Consider the following 16,768-nt stretch of genomic DNA (forward strand, 5'->3'; position numbering starts at 1 on the left):
GATTTTGTCTTATGAGTCTGAAGAATAAGAAAATGGCAAATAAAATACATTCAAGGTAAGGTGAGAAAATTATTATTCAGCTGGTTTAGTTTAGCATTTGGGTCTTCTTATTGTATTACACAACTCTACCAGAATATGATATCTCTGATAGATGTAACAGACCCCTCCCATAATTACATATCTATGAATATTCAAAAATATTGCCTATAAGCCTTTATTTCTTGTGTTTCCACATGCTTTACAAATTGAATGTGCAGCCAAACAGTTATGTAAAAATGAAGATATTGAGTGATCATGAGAATGATCAGTCTGTTGTGTGCTTTGGGCCAGACCATTCCATACTATTGCTATACCGTCCAGTGACTGGGGTCAACACCACCAGGCCATTGCTAAGGGCCTGAGCCCTCACTGAGGAAGCACCATCAAATTCTGATTTGGCCCCTGAGGCCTGGTAGTCCTCTCAGCACTGGCTCCCGCATGACTGTGGGTGGCTCCTGTCATTTTAACCCCCTCCCCCAGTGTCTCTGGGGCTCCAATATAGAATCGCTTGCTGGCTGGACCAGCTTTTTCTGTTGCTGGGCCTGCAGGTTATCAAGGCAAGAGGGGCACCTATGCAGTGTCAAGTGCCCCACTAAACCTGGCACTGATCCTGGCTTGTAGTCTCTGGAAAGCTTGAATGTAATGCAGGCCACTCAAACAAATGAGTTCTTCTGTATTTGAAGGGTTTTAATAAATATAATACAATGTCACCTATTTGCTAATGAGCACGTATACCTAGTATTCACAATGTGCAACGGGCTCAGCAAATGAAGCCTCACCTTATTTATTCACTAATTCATCTGCAAACTTTTAGTGCAAATGTGACAAATCTGCACTGCTTATTTCACAATTAGCATCATTTCTCACCAGAACATGCTGCCCTGTCACCATCCTCATATTCAGGCCTGGGCAGACATCATGATCCAGTACTCCAAACCATGGTTTGGAAGTTTGGGAAGGTACCAAGTGTTCTCGCACTTTCTCTTCCCCCTCTCACCTCCATTGATGCACACTGAGCCACTCCATTATCAGGTTTCTACTAACCATAGTTTGTTGTGATGTCCAAAGATGGCAAACTAAGGGTAATACTTGCCTGCAAACTATGCCTTGAGACCATAGGCTTGCAAATCATTGTTTGGAGTTAGTCCTGGTTATTGCTAATCACAGTTTGCCCAAGTCAATAATTATGGCAAACCATGGTTAGAAGAAATAAGGAAAGGGAGTGGGAACTGCCACAAGAAAATGCAAGAGAGAGACAGCTACTGCAAGCGTATGATGTTATGTCACCTTTCTGATTTTTCAAACTGTAGTCTGGAGGATCATCTTAACCAGACCAAAGTTTCCTCAATGACACTAAAATTCCTAGAAAAGGGTTCTGAAGAAGGATCTACCATGTAGAGGAATCTGCCCTAAGACAATCAGTGAGTTGACAGAGGGAAATAGACTCAGAACACAATAGGTGTATGATGCTACAAGTCCAGTATTCATAATATTCTGCACTTGGTCTAGTAAGAGCCTGGACTCCCTGCAGTCTCATTGCATATAGTAAATAGGTTCTTTTCCTGTTTCCAATTCCATATATGCTTGGCTGTGCATTTGCAATGTTACAAAAAGTTGGAACATCTCACTTGCGATGAAACAGTCTCCAAATAGTTTAGGTTAGCAGCAGAATATTAACATCAAGTAAAACCCTTGGAACACACAAACTCAGAATCAGAACAAACCAGCCATATTCTCAAACTCTGTTACCAAAGAACTTCCTCTCTTCCAGCAAGTTCATCTCTTTCTCCTCAGACATAAAATAGCAGACATACACCTACAAAGAAAGCATTGTGACTTACTAATCAGTCCCTTTGTGCATCTGAGCATCAAATGACACTCAGTGTTCACTTTTGAGACTCTTCTAAGTCAGTCCCTTTTGATACCTGGACCAGCAAACAGGTCAATATTTATGCATATGGTTATTTCCTAGCATGACTGGCCAGCCATGGCTCACATAGGTTAGTACCCATGGTACTTTCAATACGCGTGCTTCACAGAGCTGCTGGAGAATGCTTTCGGTTAAGCAAATGATTCTAGAATGAAAGGAAGCACTCTCCATTTGGTTACAACTGGAAATGCAACACACTGAACCACCCGCTGCCCCACACCACATCCTTCCGGTCACGAAGATTTCCTCCTCTGCTCAACAATCCATCCTCCTGGGTTCACATCCATTTGTAGCATCTTCATCACCCACTTGTCTTTTCGGGCCCCGTCAATGAATTCATCCAGAGAAAGCTGCCCTAAAGAATCAATGCAAGAGAGACATTTATCAAAGATGGAAGGGAACAAAGGAAGCATGCCCTCAAAGCTCTACCTATACTGTACATCTGCATGCCAGCACTTGGGTCACTGCACCTCTTTGCCACCATGTGTTATCAGAGACTCTCCTGTCACCTACAACCTGCTATTTTCATTGTGGAGAGAGAAGGGAATGGGTATCCTCATGCTAGTGGGTGCTACTGCACTTATTCATCGTAGGAAAACAAGTTATCAGAATGTTCCAATATAGTCGCTTCAAATTCTTACCAACCAGGACTATGAGTGTTGAGAGCATTTAAGTCAGCCAGAATCTCCTTAAGAGAGTTTTCACTTTCAGACACATTATTTGCTGAGTTCCCCCCCACCCCACCCTGCATGCTCTTCAAACATTTTCAAGGGAGTCGTGAAGTGCCTGAGCAAGTCTAAAAGGGAAAGCCAAGAGTAGGTGCTCAGGTGCAAATCAAACATTCAGATTTGGCTCAGCACCAGCAATTATTGGATATGATGGTCCACAGAAAATCTGAGTAAAGGTTCAAAAATGTAGAAGCTTTTATGTAGACCAAGGGTGGTGGGACCTGTGGCACTTTGGATATTGTTAGACTCCAGGTCCAACAATCAAAAGAAGATCAGTCTCAGCCAGCAGGGTCAAGGGGCAGAGATGATAGGAGTTGTAGTCAAGCCATGTCTGGAGGACTACAGAATCCCCAACTCTGATCTAGGGAATCATAGAATCGTGGAACTGTAGAGTTGGAAGGGACCGTGAGGGTCTTCTAGTCCAGCCCCTGGAATGTAGGAATATTTTGCCCAACATGAGACTTGAACACACAACCCTGAGATTAAAAGCCTCATGCTCAACCAAATGAGCCAATTCCTTTACATTTTTAATGAGTTGACTCGGGCTGTACTAAATTGCATACAATGCTCCTTCCCGTGAGTTTTGGTGTAACCATTAATCATTGGAATGGCATAAGTATTACAGATCCAGACACAAATATCACCCCAGGTGAAAATTTCGTACCATCTCCATTCTCATCCACTAATTGAAATATCCTGTCCACAACTTCTTCTGGAGTGAGACGAGGTGCCCCTTCCTCTTCCTCAGGCTGGCATACTTGCTTAAGCCTGTAAATAGACTGGAAGACAGAAAAACAACCATGGTTTTTAAAAACAAACAAACAAACAAACAAACAAACAAACACTTGCTGGTAAGAGAAGACCAGAAAAGAAAGCAACTTAAGTTTCCAAGACAGAGATGCAGAAAAATCTAATGAATATTTTGCTCACATTTGTAATCTGGGGAAATAATCTGTGCATGTCAGGATCTGAGACACCAGGAAATGGCACAGCAAGAGACAGCATGTCAGATGGGGTGGACATACACCTCCACCTCCTCAATTTCCTTTAGGTAAGTTTTGTTCATGATCACTGAGTCAGAACCATCTTGAGGATTAGTATGTAACGTCTCCCTGTCTGCTTTGCTGGGACTTCAGTGCAGTGTACCTTGCTTTCTCCTGTTGGTTGCACAAGGAAACAAGCACCTGGGATGCTCTGAACAGAAAAACAGCTAGGAGGTGCTATTTGTAGCAGGAAGGGAGTGGGCAGGGAGAGAGGTTAAGGATTTACCCCTCCTCTATCCATAGTTGCCCTTCCCAAAATGACTTTTCCAGATATATATTTTTTACAAGACCACTAGGCTATTATGAGATGCGATCACATGTAATGTATACCATTTGACCCATGCTGGTCTAAATTATGATCTAAACAAAATGCATTGCAATGCTGTTCCTGAGCTCCTTTATTCAGTGCACTGGGGAGGAAACAAACCAAAGGCTTGCTTGCCATTATGTGCAAACCACTGCTCATGATTTGTTTTTCTCCCGACCAGCTACTTTGGAAAGCTATGGTTTGTTTTAGGCTTACCATCGTGGTTTGTTAAGAGAGAAACGAACTATGAGTGCTGGTTCACACACAACAGCAAGCCAGCCTCTGTTTTTCTTCTTTCCCAGCACACAAAAGAAAGGAGCAGAGAGGAGAAGCATGCTGCTCATTCACATTAAACCACAACTTAATTTAAACAGCACAGTACTTTAATGTGGTGTGCAGATTGGTCTTTGCAAACATGACAAGTTGATGGAGCTGTTGTGTGATTAAGGACTAAGCTCAATGGCCTTTGATCACTTCCAACTCTGTAATCACCCATCCTCCTCTAAACCACATATTCTCTTTTTGAACACTACTTTTTCTTAGTCCTGTGCTTAGGATAGCAGTTCCATTCATATGTAAGTGAAAATATAACTTCTGTATAAAATAGAAATGGAATGTGTCATGTGACAAAGAGGTTGGGCAGATGAAGGTCATTGACTACATGGAACAAGCAGAAATGACTGGCAGATTCAGAGACCAGGGAGAAGAGACGGTGGAGGAAGATTGGAGGAAGTTTAAAGACTATCTACAGAAATATCATAAGATAAAGAACGTGTGAGGACATCAGATTGAATTTAAAAGAATATTAGCATAAAAATTTAATGATTAAGAAAGATTAATGTTTTAAGACATATGGAAATGTGACTATGTTAAGATACTAAGTCAGTTTGAACAGAAGATATGACAGAGGGAAAGAATTTACTGTCAGATCATAAGATCTAGAATATAGAGTGGGAAGGCTTGGGGAAGTCGCAGACCCAGGTTAATGTTAAATAATGTAAAGACACAATGAATGCTTTTAACTTTTTTTTTATTACTTTTTTCTTGTATTTTGTATTTCATAATGTTTGTATGTGTTGTTTTTATATATTCTTTTTTTGTGTATTTGTCTGTTTGTATTGTTTGTTTATTGATTGTTAAAATAAAAAAATATCATATTAAAAAAAAAAGAGGTTGATAAAGATAGTGAGGAGCTTGGGGAACAAGACCTAAGAAGAAAGGTTGAAGGGGTTAGGTATGTTTAGCCCATGAAAGAGATGATTAAGAGGCTTTATTTATCATCATCATCATCAAATATTTGAAGGGCTATTGCATAGATGATAGAGCAAATCTGAACTTTCTTGCTCCAGAGAGTATGAGCAGGTTCAAATTTAAATAAGATATTTAGACTAAACATCGTATGTTGTTCAAAAGTGGGACAAACTGCCTTAGAAAGTGCTGGGCTCTTCTTTGTTAGCGGTTTTTAAAGCCAAGGTTGGGTGGCCACTTATCAGGGGAGCTGGAGTAGTGGTTTTCCTGCCTTGGCAGGTGTTGGGAATACATTTGAAGTTCCTTCAAACTTCATGATTCTACATTCTGATGGGTTTGTGGGTTTTTGTGTTTTTTGCAGTTTTGGGGATTCTGAGTCATGACCTATCTTTTCCCTTCAGGCTTAAGAATTAGAATTCTCTTCTCCCCTCCTTGGTTTTCTTTACATCTTTCAACAAGGGCCAGGCATCTCACCAGATGGTGGATTAGCCCGGGCATGACCCAGCTATGGCCAATTCTCTGCCGACCTTAAAACTGGGACTGTGAATCTGCCTAAAGCAGACCTCTTTGCTGGCACAGGTCATTGGCTGCTTATCTTCCTGACGCTTATGACTCACCAAAGGAATTATGGCTTTGTTTTACTTGAAGCAATTAACTACTGGATGCAGTTGGTCTTGGATACGGGAAAGAAAGAATGGCTAGTGTGATAAGTGCAATGGCTTAGTCCTGATTTCTCTCTCTATAATCCTTATTCTTACATATATTAATGCTAGCTGAAGCAAGAAATTTTTCCAATAAATTTCCAATCACTCCTTTACACTGTTTGCTCTTTGTTATGTATGCTGTGTGTGTAAAAAGAGCTCCTCAGATCACATAGCATTGTTTTTCTTTTCTGGTATATATTACCAAAAACAACAACAACCTAGCTGCATTTACTCCATTTGGATTGACACTGTTCTAATCTCCAGGGACCTTTACTTGTCCACTGTGAACATAAGAGGGTGCTGGATCACTAAAATGTACAAATTACTATTGGAATGGCATCTAAAAGATGAAGAAGTCAAAGCAGTAATGATACATTGGGCTAAAGATATAGGACATAATATACCAATAGATGATTGGGGGAGGTTAGGGAGAGAGGGAATAAATTTTACTGCCTGCACTGCATTAAAAGAAAATATAATGAAAATGAAAATGATGTGTAGATGGTACGTAACACCAGTGAAACTAGCTAAAATGTATAAAACGAATAATAAATGTTGGAAATGTAAAGAAAAAGAGGGCACATTTTACCACATGTGGTGGGAATGCAAAAATGGGAAAGACTTCTGGGAAATGATCTATAATGAAAGCAAAAAAATGTTGAAATATACAATTCCAAAAAAACCAGAAGCTCTTTTACTGGGTATGGTAGATACAGAAATTCATAAAAATGATAACAAAAACTGTTTTTATATGTGACCACTGTAGCAAGAATACTATTAGCCCAAAGATGGAAGCAAGAAGAAATGCCAATGAAAGAAGAGTGGCAAATAAAATTGATGGACTACTTCGACCTGGCAAGACTTACAGGGAAAATGCAAAACCAGCGGGAGCAGACTTTCCTAAAGGACTGGAAGAAATTTATATTGTATTTGAAAGACAACTGTAACTACCTAACATGGCTTGTAGGATTGCAAGAAGTTTTGTAAGGAGAGCTATTCAAATTATTGTGAGAAGTATTAAGATTAGTTGACGTACCGTAGATTCCGGCGTATAAGACGACTTTTTAACCCCGAAAAAGAGGTTAAAAAGTCGGGGGTCGTCTTATACGCTGGGTATGGGTGGCGGGTGGCGGGCTCTGCACCGGGAGAAAGACCGGCCTTATAAGATGAACCCCCAAATTGCAGCTGCCAATTTGGGGGGGGTCGTCTAATACGTCCAGTCGCCTAATACTCTACGGTAAGATTGGATTTAAAACAATAAGCATAGTAATAAAATGCACAATTAGAAAGGAATTCAGAAAACCATCAGAAGGGGTTGATGGAAGCCCTAGGCTATGATAGCCAAGGATTTGTTATGTAGTGTTGGAGATGTTGTGTTGAAAAATTGTGTAAAACTTAATAAAAATTGTATTTAAAAAAGAGAGAGAGAAAGTGCTGGATCAGGCCAATGGCCCATCTAGTCCAGCATCCTGTTCTCACCATGGTCAACCAGATGCCTATGGGAAGCCCACAAGCAGGAACTGAGCACAACAGCACTCTTCCCACCTGTGAATGGAAACCGATTACCATCTCCCGCACTCTGTTCCTTCAGACTGTCTGGAATTCACTGCTCTCTCTCAAGATTGTGTTGCAACCTCGTTCGAATACAGTGGTACCTTGGTTTGCAACCGCTTTGGATTACAACCGTTTTGGATTACAACCACATCAATCCCAGAAGTGCGTTTCCCTTTTATTTGGATTACAACCCATTTTTTTTTATTACAACCAATTTTTTTTGGGGGGGGGGAAGGCCCCATTGGCGAAAGCACACCATGGGTTACAACCTGTTTTGGTTTACAATTGGACCTCCGGAAGAGATTATGGTTGTAAACCAAGGTACCACTGTACTTTCATCATGATCAGAAGAATTACAGGAAGGCCACTGCATCACATCCAACTTGTCAGTCTTTGATAATTTAGATGCTGGATCCTTTCCTTGATATTGAAGCCCATTCCTTGTCACTACTCTTTCTGACCATGCACATAAAGTTAAGAAAGTATGACGTATGCATATTAACATGACAGACAAAAAAGTTTTTACTTTTTACCGTCAATAATATCATTTGGAAAACCTCAGTGAAAGTGAACAGAGCAGAACAAAGGCACCATTTTTAAAAAATCAGATTTCAAAATCCCAGTCTGTTTCCAGGTCCAGGTCCAGTTAAAGTGCCAGTTTTAACCTTAAAGCCCTAAATGGGGTTGTCCAAAAGACCACATTCTCCCATGTGTATCTTCCCAAAAGCTTAACATTTTCATTGGAGGCTTTGCTCCTCCAGTGAGGGCCTTTTCAGTTGTGGCACCCTAGCTCGATAGTCTTTCCAGGGAGCCTTTCTGGCACCATCTTTGTGGCCTTTGAGGCACAAGAGGAAGATTCTGTTCACCCAGGTATTTAAAATAATCTGTGTAGCCTGGACCAGGCTGAAATTCATACTCTGGGTGCTCCTACTGCAGCTTAATGGTGTGATGGGGTCATTGTGGCATCTGCAGCCCCGATGCTCCCATGATGGGAGGAGGCAGGCAAATTGCTTTGGGTGATTGTATGATGGTTCTCCTTGGGAGTCCTCCGGGCAGCTGCTGCTGTCGCCCCTGATCTCTAAGCTTCCCTCCACCTCTGCTCCAAAGAGAGGCCTGGGAAGAGGATACCCCCAGCCTTAGTGGTCCAATGGAGAATAGCCAAAAGTGACCATAAGGCCAGCAGCTTACCTTGGGAGGCAGCTGTGGGCACTCAGTTCCCAGGCAGGCCTTGCATACAGCAAGCACAATAAAGGCCAGAGCAGTGCTTATCTGCCCAGCCTCCCAACAGCAAGGGCTGGTGGACTTGCTGGCTGGGCTCCCTTGCCTGCTTGCTTGCTTACTCCGAGGCCACCTCAGCTTCTGGTAACCAGCACCCCCTGGCCAGCCTGAGAGGCACCATTCGCTTGCAGAGCTTGTAGCCAGGGCTGCTGCAACAAACAGCTGTGCAAGCCTTTCGGAAGCAGAGACATGAGAGGGAATCAAAGGAAGGAGGGAAAGAAAGAAAGAGGCCAGTGTTGCCTACGACACCACTGACCATCCTTCAAGGCACCCCAGGGTGCCACGGCACACTGGTTGAAAACCACTGCTGTAGGCAAAGACTATCAGAATCAGGATACCCCCCCTCCCAGCTAAATGGGATTTGGATTATGGTGCCCATTTTTCAATCTGTGTTTTAATTTTGAACGTATTTCTTTATATGTACCTTTTGTTTTTATGATTTCATGTCCTAGGTTGCATTTAAATTGTTTTGTTTTGTCTTATGTATTGTAAAAAAAAAAATGTTATACAAATGCTACAAATAAATGAAACAATTCAAGAGGGAAAGTGAGCAATCAACACCATAGGTCTCTCACTCACAGCAGCAGACCTAGTGTCATGACAGTGCCCGACACTAGGTTTCACATATCTCTATGGATGGCTGAAATGTCCCATTTTTGAGAAACCCTGCAGCAGTTCTTCAAGCAGGACTGGGTTTACAGAAGCCTCCAAACTCAAGTTATGAAATCTGACAGAGTGTCTGGCAGCAAATACTAAATTCCTACTCACCTCAACTATTTCTAAGAGCTCAGGTTTGTCTATGCAGCCGTTGCCATCCTTATCATATATTTTGAACGTCCACCTCAGTTTGTGTTCCAACTTCCCTCGTAAAACAAGATTCAGAGCAGCCACATATTCTAGGAAATCAATGGTGTTGTCCTGTGGATTAAAAAACATGGAGGGGTTAATTTGGAAAGGGTGAAGCAAAATGTAGAGCGAACTTGTCAAAAACATCTTAAACTAATGGAAATGGAGTTAGAATGATGGCTGCATGCCATAATTTCAATTCCCTGATGAAATCTAAACGTAGTCATTATGATATTTACTCATGTGCTATCTACTTTTGTTTTCTCCTATAACCTTTGGCTGACGTAATTAATCAATGTAATCTTAAAATCTCTTAGATTATCATTACCAACCAGTTGTGCCTTACGTCAGGTTTCTATATTTCCAAAAGGCATCCATTCTTCACTTAGTGCTTTGTCCCAGGAAGCATTTGTGCACCTTGAATCCTAATTGCAAGAAGTCTTTGTGGTAAAGTCCTTCCTGAGGCCAGATCCCATCTCCATTTCTGGAGGCAACAGCTGCCCAACATTTTGTAGCAAAAATACATCTTATGTTATCAAGCACACTACCTTGTGCAGAATCCTGTCATCAAATGAAGTTATCAAGTACATTTCTTCATGCTTGGTACCATGTGTCTGCATGCACACACGTTTATCCGCACACCATAACTTATTATTGTGTCTAGCATATGTTATCTTCTGACTTGTTTTCAGTCTTAGAATAGAGGGGAAAAACTGGAACCCTTCACTACATTAAATGCAGGCTGTAGCAGCAGGCTTTATTTGGGTTATTTGTAAAGGTCTCTTAGAGAGAGCCTATGTGCATAAAGAAGCATGTGTGGACACCACCCCTGGTGTAACGTAAAAGATTCTTCACATTTGAATCAGGATGTCTTCCCACTTTTTGTGTGTGTGCTATATTCCAAATGATCAGCATGGCTACAATACTTTGCCAGCTATTTAATGGCTGACAGAAGGCAATATTTATTGCCTTCCTGCTGAGAAGAGAAGACTCCCTGGAAAAGACCCTGGTGTTGGGAAAGATTGAGGGCACAAGAATAAGTGGACGACAGGGGACAAGATGGTTGGACAATGTTCTCAAAGCTACTAACATGAGTTTGACCAAACTGCGGGAGGCAGTGGAAGACAGGAGTGCCTGGCGTGCTCTGGTCCATGGGGTCACGAAGAGTTGGACACAACTAAACCACTAAACAACAACACTGTGTTTCACTCTCACAAGCTTCATTCTTACGTAATGGTTTTTTTGTTTTTTGTTAAAGACTATATATTGTTTGAAAACTTACTTTAAAAGGTGGGGGGAAACCTTTGGAGTTGAAAGAGTAGTTTCTACTCTTCCCAGTGATCCTGTGATACAACCTATTTCAGGACAATCTAGTCTAAAGAGTTCCTTGGTTGTGGCAGTAACCCTGCAATGGGTGATCTAATGTCTAAGTATTTAAGTTTTAGATTCTAACAAGGATAATTTGAAGATCTTTTAAAATTGATTCTTATCACAAAACTCAGCTAATAAAAAGTAACTTTAATTACATTTGAATTTTGAAAATAGTTGAGGATTAGACCTTTAATCTCAACACAGCAGAGACTAGTAGTTTCTGTGGAAGTGTGCAACGATTCCAAATGGTTCAGTCATCTTTTGTATATTTGAAACAACAGATGTGGACTTGGGCTATGTGCAAACTATACCTTAAAAGCACATTTGAGGATGTTCTTTCCATTTAACAAATTCTGGGCATTATAGTTTTCTCTCACAGAGTGAAAATTCCTAGCAACCTTTAACAAACTACGATGCTCAGATTTCTTTGAGTGAGGGTGCTTTAGATATGCTTTGGATGTGCTTTAAAAGTATAGTGTGTGGTATACAACCTTAGCATTTCTATACTATATTGTCACTGGCATTCTGTCCTCCTTGCTCCTGTTTGGCCATGCTGAGGTCATGTTTCCATTGTTTATCTAATCCTATATGAAGCGTATAATCCCTGCTTACTCTTTTGACTTTCTTTTCCTTACTTGGCATATCTTCTTGACTTTTGACCCTGCACTATTGACACCTAGTTTCCTTGATCTATATAAACCTGATTTGACTTCACTATCTTGATCCTCGTTTGGTGCTGATGCACAACTTTGCTTCCCATGTCTGGCTTTCTGGCTCCCATTTTGATGTCAGTTTCCACATTCCTCTCCCTACACAGAGTACCAAACACCTGACACCATATTCTATATTGACAAGTACATGAACTGCCTGCATGGATTAGTTGACCTGAATGGCTACATGAATGGAGAGTTATTCTCAAGAATCTTCTCCACCAAAGGTTCCATTCAGACAGAAACTGAATCGGTTAATTCAGATGGCAACTGTGTCATACATGCTGAGTGTCCCAGAAAAATGGGGCAAGACTGTGGCGGCCATTTTGAGTGCTGCTCTCTCTTGCACTCTCGCCCTGAAAAAGCACTTTTTTTCAGGGCAAGATTGCAATGCTGGTGACGTGACTCACCTGGAGCATGTCGCAGAAGACGTGTGTCCTGGTTTTTGAAATGAAAAAGTTGGATGGTGTGCTGTGTTTTAGAAACACTTCATACCATTATTTGTTTGTATTAACATGTTAGATAGAAATCACATATTGCATATGCTATATTAAAAATCACAGGTTCTGCCATTGGAGGACACTATGTAAATACAGTGGTACCTCTGGTTACGAATGTAATTCATTCCGGAGGTCCGTTCTTAAGCTGAAATCGTTCTTATCCTGAGGCGTGTTTTCGCTAATGGGGACTTCCGCTGCGCACGTGCCTCTGGCGCACGATTTCTGTCCGCATCCTGGGGCAAAGTTCGCAACCAGAAGCAGCTACTTCCGGGTTAGCGGAGCTCGTAACCTGAAGCGTTCATAACCTGAAGCGTTTGTAACCAGAGTTACCACTGTACAGAATGAAGCACTGGAAGTTTGAAAACAAATGTATTTTTGCTTATTCTAAATCTTAATTGGCCCTCTGCTTGTCAGCTTCAAATATAGCCTACATTTTTGTTTGTCTTAATCTGGCCCCTAGCATTGGGAAAATATTGTAGAACTAATGATGAATCAAAATGAATCCATCACCAATGCACTATTATTTTGTCAAGGATATGTTGCAGAATACACCTGTAATAAAACTCCTAAAGGTAGGAGGTGCCTACAATCTCTATGTCTGGCTTTCCTGTTCTTGTCCTGCATACCATTTAACTATACTGAACAGGAACAATGGACAGTATCCTCCTTCTCAAAGCCAGTCTTTGGCATCCTGACAGAAGGAAAGAAGAGAGCAGGATTCATTATTGACAGAATCAGGCTTTGTAAGATAAGGATTAGAATAAGTAGGGAAGACAGTGCAGCTGCTGTAGCACCCTCCATAACTAGTCTTCAGACTGTTTTCAGTTTTAGTTTTTCATTACATCCACTCAGCTCTCTGTATAGCACAATCTTTATTTAAATTTGTATATGGTCAAATCTGATTGAAGCCAACTTCCCTCAAGAAGAAAAGTTATAGAAGCTTGCTTTTCCAGTTCTTAAGCGTTGTAGGAGCTTGCTCTTCCAGTTTTTTAATTGTGAGCCATGCAGTGATAGGTCTGCTATAGCTTCAATTAGCTGGGCTTGATCTTCCTGCCATTAAGATATATGTGAACTGACCTCAGGGCTGAACATATACTTATGCTAGGTAGATCATGATGTCCTGTCAATCATACAATGTTCTCAAAATTGGAGCATACACCTAAGACAGTTGGGATTTTGCCAACCCCTGGAGCTTCCATTTACTATGAGAAATAGCAGAAATCGGCCACTAACACCCTTAAGTTTCTTTACAAAGCTTAAAGTGATTGCCAGCCCAGTCTAATGGGTAAGGCTTAAGCTAGAGGGGTGCAAGCAATAAATTCCTCTGTGGTCCCCAAAGTGCATTTCATCATATTTCTTCACATAGAATACACTGCTTTCATTGCTGTCAGCGTTGAGCAGTGCACCTCTGTGCTCTCCTTGATTCCTATGGGAATTTTTCTGCCTCTTTTCCCCAAGCCAATGGCTCATGTCTGGCCCAGAAGCACTTAATATAGAAGACTTTATGGAAATTCTTGCACGGCAAGCCAGTTCAAGCTGATACTAACATTGAAACAATCAGATCAAATTCTACTACTCTTAAGAGTGGAGCACTTTTTCATAAGATCAGGCCATGCAAAAGCCTATATTCTTTGGAGGTCTTTAAGCAGAGGCTTGACAACCATATGTCAGGAGTGCTCTGATGGTGTTTCCTGCTTGGCAGGGGGTTGGACTCGATGGCCCTTGTGGTCTATTCCAACTCTATGATTCTATGATGATTCTATACTCCCATTCATCTCTCTCGGGCTCTGTTCACTTTTTATATTTCAGGCACAAACCTCAAGCTGGTATGAAGGATGGCATCCAACAATGCAGCTCTGCTGGCACAACAGATTTCTATGAGCACACAGAACTTGTGCTCGGGTGTCACTTGAGAATCTGTTTGACTACTGTGAGGGCAGGATTCTAGACTAGATAGGCCATTGGCCAGATTCAGTAGGCTTCTCTTATTCTTATTAACTTCTTCTTTCTCTCCTCCAGACCTTGTGCACCCTCTGGAGAACTGGGGGCAACTAAGAAGCAACTCCTGCAGCCAAGCTGGTGCCAAACGTATTGTTCTGCTTTCCTTTGGAGCACATAAGCAAGGCCAAGAGGTGGGAGTCTTGTTGTCTGGACAGCGCAGGACCTCCACACACACTGCCCAGGCTTGTGCCTCAGGAAGGTCACTTTGGTGCTGCTAATATAGCAAAAACAATGCAGGAGGCAGCAGTTACCAGTTACCAGTCTCTACAGCCACAGCAGGTGCTGTGATTCTCCAGTGGCTTGACTTCACCTTGGAGGCACACTCCATTGTTTCCTGAGATGGGCAGCATAGCTGTCAACTTTTCCCTTTTCTTGCGAGGAATCCTATTCGGAATAAGGGAATTTCCCTTTAAAAAAGGGGAAAGTTGACAGCTATGACGGGTGGATGCCAACAAGAACAATCTATGCTATCCAACTGCATATGCATCTTTCTTTCCCCTCTGCTCTTACCCTTGCTGTGAATTAGTTAAAGCTTGCATTCAGTATATGCAGTTGTACAATGTCAAACTAAAAAACACCCAACATACAAAATGCAAATCCTAGAATATTCTTCCTAAGGACATTTACCTCTCAACTGTGTTATCCATTTGAAGCCTGTTGCCCTGAATTGGTGCTTTCCTGCTGGAAATTTCCCTTGCCATCAAAGCACGTGATAATTATGTGTTGGAAGTAACAGGAGTTGGGTGGGGTCTCCCACTAAGCTTTACTCAGTGAGTAGACCCATTTAAATTAATGGACATGGCTAAGTTAGACCTATTAATTTCAGCAAGTCTACCCTTAGTTGATGACTACACCTCATTTTTAATTAATTGAGCCGGTTTTGTGATTACTTTAATTCACTCCCACACTGCAACTCAGCCCATCTAAGTTGAAACTTCTCAGAACGTGTTGAGTCACAACTTGAATACAAGCTGCATCTTTCATATGTCCAGTTTAACACAATGCACTCCTTCTATGTCTATATCGTGGTACCTTGGTTTAAGAACAACTTAGTTTACGAACAACTTGGATTAAGAACGCTGCAAACCTGGAAGTAGGTGTTTTGGTTTGTGAACTTTGCCTTGGAAGCAGAACATGTTCCGCTTCCTGTTGAGTGTGTTCCATTTGTAAATTGAGTTCCCCGCTGCAATGGGAAAGCACGCCTTGGTTTAAGAATGCTTTGGTTTTAAGAACGGATTTCCAGAACAGATTAAGTTTGTAAACCAAGGTACCACTGTATAGTGCTTCTCTTCCTGGAACAGGGAAAATGAAGTTAAAACTGATATGAATTACCATGACATTTACAAGAAGTGTGTAAGATAAGTATGGAGGTTGGCTAAAAAATATCTTCAATATTTGATCTGTACTTGAACAATAAAAAAAAAGTTTACAGGAATTTCAACAACAAAATGATGTTCTGGCTACCGATTCTTTGTTAGTTACAAAGCGACTTGTCCTAGTGGTGCAGCAATAAAACCATTAGCAGATCTGCAAAGCTAAGCAGGGTCCAGTATGATTTCAAATTGTATTGGGGGGGTGGGGCTGCATGTTGATATTCCTGCAATGCAGGGGGTTGGACTAGATGACCCATGGGGTCCCTTCTAATTCTACAATTCTATGATTTTATGATCTAAGGCCACTAAGTCAGCAGAGTTCCTTCCTCACGCTGATGTTTAGAACATAGTCAAGTGACATCTTATGTAACAATAGTCAGTGTGACCTTGCAGTGACTGCTATAAATCAGTGCACCAAAACCACTCTCCTTCCACTGTGCCGTGACAACAGGCTGTTTCATCAGAAAATCATTTCACTACCCAGATAAATGATTATCATAAAAATATTAAAGTTATATTAATGGCTACAATTGAGAGAACCCCTTTAAATGTGTCCAGCTTTGTTTTTCTGAAGGTTGTTCACTGTGTGTCGTCTTGAATCTGATGTACATTTCACAAGTCTTTAGACAAGAATGTAAAATGTAGGTTCCTAGAATTTGACAGATAAATCTACGGTTCAAAGAACCCGATTTTGGGGTGGGGTTGGGCTGGAGGGAATATTGAACAAAATTAAATTTTATTAGTTGACTCTCTGTGAAGTTCTGGAAATTATTACCCACCTCCTGCAAGTTTGGCACATCGGTAACTCCTCTGAACAAATAACACTTAACAAATAAGGTCTAGTCCAAAGGAAAAATCCACATTTAAAGTGCTTCCAGAGTGTTGCAATTTTGGGGTGGGATGCAATCACGTACCAGAAAATTCAGGTTGTGCAATTAAAGTTGATTTGGAGGTCTTACGCAACATATCCACTTCCTAAAAAGATCCAGAAAGTGACAGGCAAATAAAATGGGGCGTGTGGAGTAACCCATGTGTGGTGCAATGAATGCTCAGTAAATATCCAACATTGTTTAACCTCCCTGAAAACAAATCCAAAAGATGGTTCAATATGTGGGTTGTCTGGAAGCTGCCTCGGA

General features: G+C 41.3%; 1 protein-coding gene across 1 annotated transcript in view; it reads right to left on the reverse strand.

The window, feature by feature from the left end:
- GUCA1B (guanylate cyclase activator 1B) overlaps positions 1-16,768 on the reverse strand; it is a 26,780-nt gene continuing 10,012 nt past the window's right edge. Inside the window, exons 3-5 of the mRNA XM_083444619.1 lie at positions 9,600-9,749; positions 3,362-3,476; positions 1-2,324 (exon numbers count right to left, since the gene is read on the reverse strand). Coding sequence (XP_083300745.1) covers positions 2,203-2,324; positions 3,362-3,476; positions 9,600-9,749 — 387 coding nt within the window. The 3' untranslated portion in view covers positions 1-2,202. The remainder of the gene's footprint in view (positions 2,325-3,361; positions 3,477-9,599; positions 9,750-16,768) is intronic.

Source organism: Podarcis tiliguerta (genome assembly GCF_965153285.1).
Source record: "Podarcis tiliguerta genome assembly, chromosome: 6".
NCBI lineage: Eukaryota > Metazoa > Chordata > Lepidosauria > Squamata > Lacertidae > Podarcis > Podarcis tiliguerta.